This window comes from Dendrobium catenatum, unplaced genomic scaffold, assembly GCF_001605985.2.
Source record: "Dendrobium catenatum unplaced genomic scaffold, ASM160598v2 fragScaff_scaffold_1481, whole genome shotgun sequence".
Lineage (NCBI taxonomy): Eukaryota > Viridiplantae > Streptophyta > Magnoliopsida > Asparagales > Orchidaceae > Dendrobium > Dendrobium catenatum.
The window spans coordinates 462138-473139 of record NW_021319943.1 but is presented as its reverse complement, the minus strand read 5'-3'; the positions used below and the strand labels follow the sequence as shown (position 1 = coordinate 473139).

At 32.4% G+C, this 11002-nt stretch overlaps 1 protein-coding gene across 1 annotated transcript; it reads right to left on the bottom strand.

Moving 5' to 3' along the window:
• Window positions 1-3086: 3086 nt before the first annotated feature.
• On the bottom strand, window positions 3087-6164 carry LOC110108747 (probable beta-1,4-xylosyltransferase GT43A). The gene is made up of 3 exons (XM_020839508.2): window positions 5514-6164; window positions 4661-4949; window positions 3087-3416 (listed from the first exon to the last, which is right to left on the bottom strand). Exons 1-3 carry the CDS (start codon window positions 6146-6148, stop codon window positions 3294-3296), a joined length of 1047 nt encoding a protein of 348 aa, XP_020695167.2. The 5' UTR covers window positions 6149-6164; the 3' UTR covers window positions 3087-3293.
• Window positions 6165-11002: the final 4838 nt, after the last annotated feature.

The window sequence follows — 11002 nt, the reverse complement described above, 5'->3', positions numbered from 1 at the left end:
ATCAGCAAAAGGATCATTTAAGGAATTATCAGGAGTTAAAATAGGTAAAACAATAGAAGGGTCCTTGTTGGACACATTTAAAGAAATTGAAGCATCACTAGCGGCATCTTCAGTGATAATCACATTATTGATCTCAAAGATATTACCCGTAAGAGGGATCACTAGGTTTGGGAAATTTTAGTAGAAAAGTTGATATTCTTAGAGGGATAAGGATGCACATTAATAGGGTTAATTATAGTAATAGTAACATTATTTGTGGTAACATGATGCTTATTAGGCTCAACAACAAGAACAAGAATATCTGCTTAGGCATGATTGGTTGGGTCTTATGAAAATTAAGATTCAAATGCTAAAACTCAGTTTTGATATAACACAAAGTTTTACAGTGATCACAAAAAATAATGAAATCATCATAACAACTTTTTGAACATATCCATAATTTTCAAGGCCTAACTAAATGGAGTTAGGGTACTATTTTGTGATGTCAAGCAGGACAAAAACTCTCGTAATAGAAGGCCTCGAGCCAACAGTAGTAGCTTTATGAACTTGCAAAGGACGCCCAAACAGGCTCCCCCAGCCATACATAATCCTTGGAGAGAAAAAAATGTGAACATAGCTCATGAAATGACATCCAAATAGGAATAATAGTATATTCAATCGATATATTGAAATAGGGGACCACTTGATCAACTCCATAAAATAGTTTCAATCATAGTAAGATTTATGGAAAAATCATCGCTATAACCAAAGTCATTTTTATGTTTAATCAACACATGACATAGGTCAAGTAAAGTAACCAAAATACCACCAGAGGGTTTTAGGTTAAAGAAAAATTGATGAATAAGGTCAAGTTTAGGTCTACGCATAATAAATTTTCTTACTAGTGCAAACTGAAATGGAGTAGCCATAGAAAGAACCTCCTCTTCCGATATCCATAAGGAAGTCATACCACAATGAGTGGTAGGCTTGAGATATGGAAAAGAGAAGGAAAATCCAGATTCAGAGATTACAACCTTGAAAAAACTAAGTTTTATTAATGGAGTTAAGAAATCCATGATAAAAAAGAGACACATGATTTGCTACTAAACTATTAGAGGGATCCCCCGATAGAGGAGCAGCCATCTAAATAAAACAATCATAACAACACGAGAAAGTGAAAACCACAAGATTAAGTAAAGAGAAACTTCACTGAAAGCTCCCATACAACAATCTGACTGTAGTTGCAGGATCTTACAATTGGAATGTCACGATCGGTAAGAATCGCCTAAAAACGATCGCTTGAGGAAGACTCGAGAAACCCTAGCAGAGCTAATAAAGATGAATTAATAGGAATAGTGATTATTTTGTTGTTATTAACATCAACTTGATCATCAAGTATTGTGGAGGATTTACCCACAAAATTAGGTTGATCTTGTGTAACAACATATTTTGCTTTTGCACAACAAAAGTCAATACCATGTAATTATTTTTATTATGATAAATTCAATCTCAGATGAAATTAATAGATGACTAAGGTAACATTTGATACAAAATAGAACTCTTTATTTGTGCATGAGTTGTAAGCTTGAGATGCAACAATATTAGGTAACATTTAATATTTTTAAAGGCTTCCTAAAATCTTTTCTCTCATTAAAATCTTCCTTTCTTATTGTTAAGCACAATAGATGGCTGACAACTTACAAATAAGTTGGCAATGAAACATCGTAAAAAAAAAAAAAATTAAAATAATCTCAATTAAGTGAGACTCCAATAATGTTTTATGTTGAGAAAAACTTTGATTGAGTGTCATTTTCTTCACAAATTGCTTGGTTTTAAGTAACCATTAAAGTTTCCATGTAATTAAGGCATGTGCAACAATATGGACACCAAAGCTTTGAAGCTTCAATGTAATCTATAACTTTTCTTATAGCTTGAATATAGCTCTACACCATCATATTTCTATAATTTTACAAATACATCTATCTAATTGAATAGTGATTCAATATTATATTGCTCATTTATTGGCACACCTATGAATACATAAACATTATAAGATTCAAGAATATCGATCATCTGTGATCATGATTTCATACAACTTATCTTGAGAAAACCCAACTCTTATCCATTAAATTCAAAAATGACATGGTTAAAAATTGAAGACTTATTAGCTAGTAGAATGAAATATATCTACATAGTATTGTTAAAGTATATATATTAAAACACATAGGAGAATGGAATTTCAAGACAATAAAATGAATAATTTTATGTTATACTATCATAAGAATCTTGAAAATAGTAATTATTTAATCCATTTCCTTGAAACTATATGATTTATAAGCAATATATGTACATAGATATCAACTAAAAACTACAGCTTCGTTTGAAACATAGCTTTCGTACTGCTTTATAAAATAGCTTTCTAGCACCAAAATTTTTTGAATTAGAAAATTTTATATTTAAAAATTATTTTGGAAATTAAGTAGTAAAAAAGCTGTCCCTAACGAAGCCTAAATCATAATATTAAAAGAGCATTTATACATTATGAACTCCAAATTGATGAGAATTAAAGTAATCATTTTTTTTAAATTTGGTTCTTCTTTTTTTTTATTTGAAAAAAATGCTTTTTGGCCACATTTCCCTTTCTTAGATATGTTACACATAATCATTATTACATTGGCTCATGTGAATGTGAAAGATAACTTATTCTAATAATTTTTATTATTATTGGAATTCAAGTAGATTTTTTTTTTTCTTTGGAGGGGAAAAATTGTGCTTAAAATTCACTACAAACCTCATCTATATATATATATATATATATAACTAAAATTAAATATTTATGTTGCACTGATTAATAAAATAATCCAAAGATTTAATGATTTAAAATTTAATTTAACTATATATTAAGAGAATTTAAGTAGAATTTTATTACAATAATTATCCAATAAATTTTTTTTTCTAAATCCTTCCTTAGAGATGGCAGCATTAGGCTTCAGTAGCCGTTGAGCTTAGTGCCATAATGCTGTAAGCATAGTGTCTTACGCATGAACAGAAAGCCTTGAACGAATTGGTGATGGTGACTGGTTTATGATCCATCCTTATCTCCGCCCTCTTTTTTCAAGCTAAGTTACCGTTGAAAGTACTCGACGACCAACTTTTTCTCTTCTGAATGAGTATTCCTTCAGATGTTGAAGGCCATTACAATGAACTCATAAATAATAATTCGTTTTAAAAACCAAAAAAATATCTCAAAAATGAAGAATAAAAAACTGGTATATATATGTAAGCTGATCTCCTATCATTTCTGCTTTCACTGATCAGTGAGAAGTTCGCCTCTGTATATGCAGATGCCACATCATGATCTTAGAACAGTCGGAAGGGATGGCTCTGATCTTACTCTCATCCTCCAGAACTGCCTGATGGACGAACCTGATTGAATCCTGAAATCATGATCAGATTAAACTTTAGAAAATAAAAATAAAAGAAAAAGCTTGCTTGATGAGTATGATTGAAAAAAGAAAAGGATTTGGTAGTGGGTGAGGAGAAACTCTTAATGCACTGGCCACCACGCAAAGTGACACCCCACTAAGCACCTACTGCTTTATATAAAAAAAAAAATCAGTAACTGTAGAGAAATTAGTTGATTGGATTCTTTTTCTTGCGATCAAAGGAAGTTTTTTTCTGAACATGTTCTTGTTAATAGAAAATATTAGCTGCTGAGTTGTCTGAAAAACCTATAGCTTACATCAATAATCTATATAGGAAAAGACACACCAACTTCTACCAAGAAGAGCTGGGCAATGATGCAATGCAAGTCTTCTTATTATATTTAGTAGGTGGATCATCTTAATTTAATTGTACAAATTAAAGAAAAAGTCTTTGCGCCTAAGAAATTAAGGCATATTAATTAGTATTAGCATGAGTGTCTTAATTTGTTGTTTGTGTTTGATAGAATAGTGGGTTTCTTTTTAAGAAAATTATACCTTAAATGGTTTGGACATTTAGTAGAGTATGCACTGAAAAGAGTAGTAGAATAAATTATTGTTGAGAATTAGCAAGAAAAACATAAATAGAAATGCGTTTAAAAATTATTAAAAATATTTTTTATACATCAAGCAACACTTAGTATAGTACAGACACAAATAAGATAATATAAGAATGATATGATGATGATGCATCACCCCTAATAAATTTGATGGGATGTTTTAATAAATTTTAGTCATAATCAATCAATTGTATCAAATAATGATGCCTACAAATGAATACATGAAACATCTTCATAGAAATATACCATGAAACATTGATATTATGCCTAGTAAGATCATCTACAACCGAACAACAAATAAGTATTTGTCGTCCGCCTCAAGCTCCACTTGAACGTCATTTACAATCACATTTTTGCGAGCTGAGCAGTGCGACCCCAATATTGGTGTAGCATTGTTCACAACACAAATGACGGGAGTAGAGAAAGGCGGAGGAAGGGAAAGTCGAATGGAGTTTGGTTGAGAACGAATGATTTTTTATTTTTTTTTAGAAATGGAGTCTGGTTGGAGATAAGTTACTTCATTTTAAAATGTTGCTGCATTTTGAAGTAAAAAATGAGTTTTTCGGTTGGAGATGCTCTAAGCTGAAGTTTCTATGTTCTGCCAGTAAATATTTCTGTTTATGCTTTTGCAGGAGTTACCTGGGAGCTATCTGGAATGGAGGAAGGGCGTCCCCACCGCTCTGGATCCCATAGTATTGAGCTGTTAAATGCAAAAGCTGAGATATTGATCCTTGCAGGTAGTCTACTCTCTGTTGTTCCATTGCCTGATTCTGAGGTAGAAATTGGGTTTCTTGATGCTGCAGTTCCATTATTACTCAGCTCCTTTGATTCCCAGCCAACAACCTTCGAAGAACTGCAAATCGGTCCTTCCACCACAATCCTCTTCCTGCTCGCAGACACCATTGCTACTGGCCATGCCCCAAACACCCTAAAGTTTGTTTCTTTTAATATTATTAAACATAAGTTTGATAGAACATGAAGAAAAATAATTGAAGTAAAATACATAGCATGGAATCTCAGTTGTGAAAGAAGTCCAGGAATAAAACCTTTTAAACAATAAGAACCGAGGTGTCCATGAATAATCCACATTGCTAGTTGAAAGTGAGTGTTAGGTAATTCATGTTGTTTTTTTCTTATATAATATGAAGATGCGTGTGGACTCCATCAGAGACATAATTAGGGAAAAAGTTGGTGCGATTATCATTGGTTTATTCAATTAAAAATGATACCAATCAAACATAGTTGTTCACTTGTCATTATAGCTAGAAATTGAAAGATGACTTCTCCCAGTAAGCAATCTGTACTGTAAATGAACATCACATGATGATAACCTTCATTTCTCTCTCAAATTTCATTTCTAATAAAACAAAGAAGGCTTTGCAAGTTTCCAGAAATCAAACCAAACTATACCAAATCTGACAATTTCTGCTTTATTTTTATGTAATCAGTTGTTCCACTTCAAGGAATTAGAGAGGGAAAGGCGAAATCTTACTCTATTTCTCGAATGTCCTCAAAGAATTGAAGAGGATAGATGTTGAAGGCACTGGCAAAGTGCACTATTCCATTTAGCCGATGGTGTTCGACATGGTTCAAAGCTACATTTCTCTGATGGTAGGCCTCAGCGTCGGCATCAGTGAAATTCTCCTTATATGTGATGTGCCGATACATGATGCCGGTCTGCCTAAGCATCTTTGCGGTCGCCGGAGAGTCGGAATTGGACTCGATGACAATCCATAGTAGTGGTGGAGGCACCAATCTAAGCGTATTTGCCAATCTCCACAAGGAAGCAACTTTAAATTGGTCAGTTGGGTGGGTGGTTGTTATGACTATTAGCTGTTCCTTGGAGCTGAGCTCTTGCTCTGTTTCATTGCAGTCTGACCAAACGGAATTTGAAGCTTCGGGATGAAGCTCTGCAAGGAGGCTTCGGTTAAGGACTTCAGTCTTGACATCGGAAACACCGAGGTTTCGGATGTCAGCGGCGGAAGGTTGGGCGGAGAAAAGGGAGATGGTGGTGCTTGTAGGCGCGAAGCCGATGAAGAAGCCCATGACAAAGCAGAGGGAGAAGTGGATGAGGACCTTCTTCCATAGATGGATTCTCTTTTTGGGTTTGTCTGAGGAGTTCCCCATCTCCTCTTTTGTGGTGATTCTATGGAGGAAAAGCAAAGGGGAAAGGGAGGAAGGAAGATGCTTTATATGAAAGAAATGGGGTGAAGTGCTGGTGGAAAGAGCTGGGCTGGTGAAAGTTGATTCAAAAAGGGCGGGAGGTAACGGTTGGATTTGGAAAATGGGCCAATCTTTTTCTTCTCTTGAAGCTAAAGAAAGAGAGGACAGTGGTTAGCAAATTTCTGTTGGTTTGGAGAGGAACATACCATCCAGTGGCAGTGATGTCTATTTAATTCATGGGGGAAATCTGTTTGCATAGAGTGTTGTTGAGTAATTTCTCATAGAATTTATATGAGGACCTTTTTTTTAATGTAAATGAAAAAAAAAAAAAATGGGCTGGTGAAAGTTGATTCAAAAAGGGCGGGAGGTAACGGTTGGATTTGGAAAATGGGCCAATCTTTTTCTTCTCTTGAAGCTAAAGAAAGAGAGGACAGTGGTTAGCAAATTTCTGTTGGTTTGGAGAGGAACATACCATCCAGTGGCAGTGATGTCTATTTAATTCATGGGGGAAATCTGTTTGCATAGTGTTGTTGAGTAATTTCTTATAGAATTTATAGAGGACATTTTTTTAATGAAAATGAAAAAAAAAATTTAAAATTTTTTTCTTACTTCTTAGGGGTTAATTTATAAAAATTATATTTATTTAATATTCGAAATTAAATTTAAAAAAAGCTGAGTAAAGATCTATTCTAACAAATCTATGAATTAAGACAATATAATTCATGCATTAGGAATTGGTCTCAATTTTTGGAGAGATTATTACTTGCGGAATCTGGACATAAAGAACCGTTCAATTTTGTGATCGCGAACAATAACTGTAAAAGCACAGTTACTATTCACCACTGTGGTTTGCTGTTAACAGTCACAAAAACGTAATAATCTCTCCCATTTTTGATAGTGGTTAACAATTTTTGATTCAAAAAGAATTTCTCTTAAAAGAACTATCAGAAATTTCATATAAAAATCTTTATAAAATTATAAAAAATGATCCTCATGGGCTAAGGCTGTATGATTATTTATGCCCAAAATTTAGAAGTATGCATAAAAAGTTAACTATGATAGGATTGGTTGTATCATAGTGACTATACTAGGATATTTTTCATTAAACCTCAACATTTGTGCTAGCATTTACGTAGAAAAGTATAAAAAGTTATTATTCTTGTTAGGATTTTGATATCTTTGATATATTCAATTATAGTAGGTCACATGTTAACCAAGATAACTTTCCTTGGATTCTTTCTCTCTCTCTCTCTCTCTCTCTTTGGATGACAAGAAAGTGCGAAGGAACAAGGGCAAATTGAGCAAGTCATTCATAAAATAGTTATTGATTGAGAAGTTTAGTGAAAGGAAGAAATCTGTAGATCCAAAAAATAAGAAGAATCTCAACACAATCATTAACAAAATGAGTTTTTTTTTTTTTTAAATGTTTTGGTGCCTTGAGATAATAGTAAGAATGACTATATTAAATAAAGTTAGCATTCATGGATAAAACATATTTTAGTTGATTTTTACAACATACATAAGGATGGTATTATATTATAGTCATATCATTGTATTTATTTCCAAAGAGAAAGCACTCCTTAGAAGCCTTAAAAATCATGGATAAGATGTGCACATTATCTATATAAAATATTTGGCATATAATTAATGTATTTTCAATCTATTTAGGAGTGACATTAAAGGGAATATTGAATCAATTCCATTTTCTCTCTCACACACACAGGAGAGAGAGAGAGAGAGAGAGATTCAATAAATAAATTCATATCCATGTTGTTGTGTTATTTTTCTAATAAGTAGCTATCATTATTAGATTTTATCCTATATATATATATATATATATATATATTAATTATCCTAGATGTTCTTAAGTAGGGAAAAACAACAATTTAACCAAGTATTGGAACAAATTCAAATGACTAATTTCAATTCCACTAATTTTATAAAAATATATGAATAAAAATATATTTTTCTTAAGTTTTACGATATTTGACCATGTAACTTTTAATGTATTATTGTGTGCTTTATTCTAGACATTTTGATTATAAGAAATTAAATTTTCACTTGATAGTTTTTTTATACTGATTTCTATTCATATTGAACAAATGAGGCATTTCTAAATTTCATAATAATGAATTAAAAGTCTTAAAATATTGTTCTAGATATTCCTCTAAATTTTTTATTGAAATAGGAATTATTCAATGAGTAGGCCGGCTTCACTACGAAAAAAAAAAAGAAGCAATAGAGCTACTCCAAGAACTCACCAAGGCCACTGGAGGAAGCAATTGCGAAATTTCCTATAGCAATCATGTAAAACCCCTCACACTCCTCCCTCACACACAACCTCAGCTTCTACCCCTCTAAGCCTCTTTCAAGAATTCTCCCTCAGATTCCTTCAATAGCCAAAAGTCCCTTTTAAAGACTTCATTGAGTTGTTTAAGTATAAGGCTTCAAAAAAATCCTAAATTTTCAATTAGGTTATCATTGATCATACAGTATGATATGGATTCATACAGTATGATTAGTTTAAAATAGATGTTCATCCCATATGAGGGAATAGTCATTCAGATGAACTATTCATATTCTACATGCTTATCGTATAGTACGATCGTAAGTACATACAATACAATTCGTTAAATTTCACTATGTTTCGTATAGGATAATTACTGGGATGATTGAAAATCATCTCTGTCGATCATTCAATATAATTTACATCATACAATACATTCAGCTCAAACATCAAAAGTTAATACAATACAATTGACACTGTATTATACAATTAGTTCAAAAATCAATATTTTCATCCAGTACAATCTCTTGGGCGATCGAATTTTTTCTTTGTCAATCGTATAGTTTGATCTTGATCATAGTGCTATTAGCCATATTTATTAAACCTTGATTTAATTGACTAATCATGAGAAATAATTTAAGTAAGATTTCAAATATTATATTGTACGATTACATTCATATAATATGATTAATTCAAAATATAATTTTAAAAATACTTAAATTATTCTACGACTAAAGTTTGCCTGATGGAAATAAATCGTACAATATGATCTACATTGTACATTACAATCTACATCAAATAGTATGATTAGATCATTAACATTAATAATCTAATTAACTGTTAATTAACTCCCTATTTTATATAATTGATCATACAGTATGATCATAATCATACGATATGATTAGTTTAAAAAAATTTCATCTAAATTGTCCCCACTTCCTTTTGTGTGTGCACGGTCACCATAATTAATACTCCCCGGTGCAGTAGAATACCGTCATCCTTTCACACCCTCCAAGTATCGGCAGAGTACTGTCATCCTTTCACACCCTCAAAGTGTCGACATAGTACCATCATCCTTTCATACCCTTTAAGTGTTGGCAGAATATCGTCATCCTTTCACACCCTCCAAGTGTTGGTAAACTACTGTCGTTCTTTCAAACCCTCAAAGTGTCGATAGAGTACCATCATCCTTTCACACCCTCTAAGTATCACCAGAGTACTATTATCCTTTCACACCCTCTAAGTGTTGGCAGAGTATCAGATCCTTTCACAAGATCTTCTCTCGAGCAACTAAAAAGAAGAAAGGAAGAGAATTGAACCAAAACCATAAGAGATTCTTATGTTGTTTGAGTAAACATGTGAAACCTTCACACTCCACTTACAAGAAATCTATCTCAAAAACTCTCCCAATTCACTCTTACACTTGCTCTAAAAGAAATTACAAAGAGGATTACAAACAAATCAATTTCAAAGGACTTTAAATATAAATGACAAGAAAAATCATCTAGAAAATTAAAATGTTTAATTTTTGTCATGCGCGGTCGTACAGTACGATCAATTTTCGTACGTACTAATAGTACAAAATTTGCTCGTATAAACTTATATGAAATATTTTCATCCAGGCATATCTTATATTACGAATGCATTTCGTATAGTATAAACCGTTTAGAAAAATTTTCATATCGTCGGGACAAAAAGAAACCCTAAATTTTTGTTCTATGTGGGTCATCTGTATGATGATGATATCGTACAGTACAAACTGAACAAATTTTTTCTAAGTTCGTCTGGATGAAAAGACGACCCCAATTTTTCATACTCTTTGAGCCATCTGTACGATACAAATATTGTACAATATGATTAGTTTAAAAATTTTAAAGGATTGTCTGGACGAACTTGAACATATCTATTTCGTACACTGGACATCTATATGAAAGGAAATTTCATAAAGTACGAACTGTACTTAGAAAATTTTTCTCCCAAAAATTTGACTACCTGCTTTCTGGAGGCATACCAGATCAAATCATCCAGTACGATATAAAATCGTACAGTACGATTAATTTAAAAAATTTAATTTAATATACTCCCTTAGTGTGTGTGTGTGTGTGTGTGTGTGTATGGTTACTAAATTATATGCACACTCTCTTAGACTCAATAAAAGGGAAAAAAAATAGACTCCATTTATAATAATCCTAATCTATTCTACCTTGAAGTCTTTAACAGTATGGAGCACGATTTTTCTGAAATATTAGTGCACACAAACAACAAAAGCACTCCAATATATGTTAAGAGAATCAATAAGAAAATAATAATATTTGAAATAATCAAAAATACATGTCACATGAAAAAATAGTTATGAAAACTAGGTTGCAACAGTGTCTACATATACTATGAGGTAGGGGTGTCAATATTGGACACAACCCGAAAACCCGACTCGAACCTGACACAGAAATTTTGGGTTCGGGTCAACCCGAACCTGAACCGGGTCGGATTCAGGTTAGAGATTTCAACCCGTTTGTAAAATCGGGTCGGGT

Excerpts from the sequence above, each read along its gene's own strand:
- LOC110108747 (XM_020839508.2), bottom strand. The coding sequence starts at position 6,148 with ATGGGGAACTCCTCAGACAAACCCAAAAAGAGAATCCATCTATGGAAG. Across the intron at positions 4,950-5,513 it reads GAGGACATTCGAGAAATAGA|GGTGTTTGGGGCATGGCCAG; the intron begins GTAAGATTTCGC and ends AACAAACTTTAG. Across the intron at positions 3,417-4,660 it reads CCATTCCAGATAGCTCCCAG|GATTCAATCAGGTTCGTCCA; the intron begins GTAACTCCTGCA and ends TCATGATTTCAG.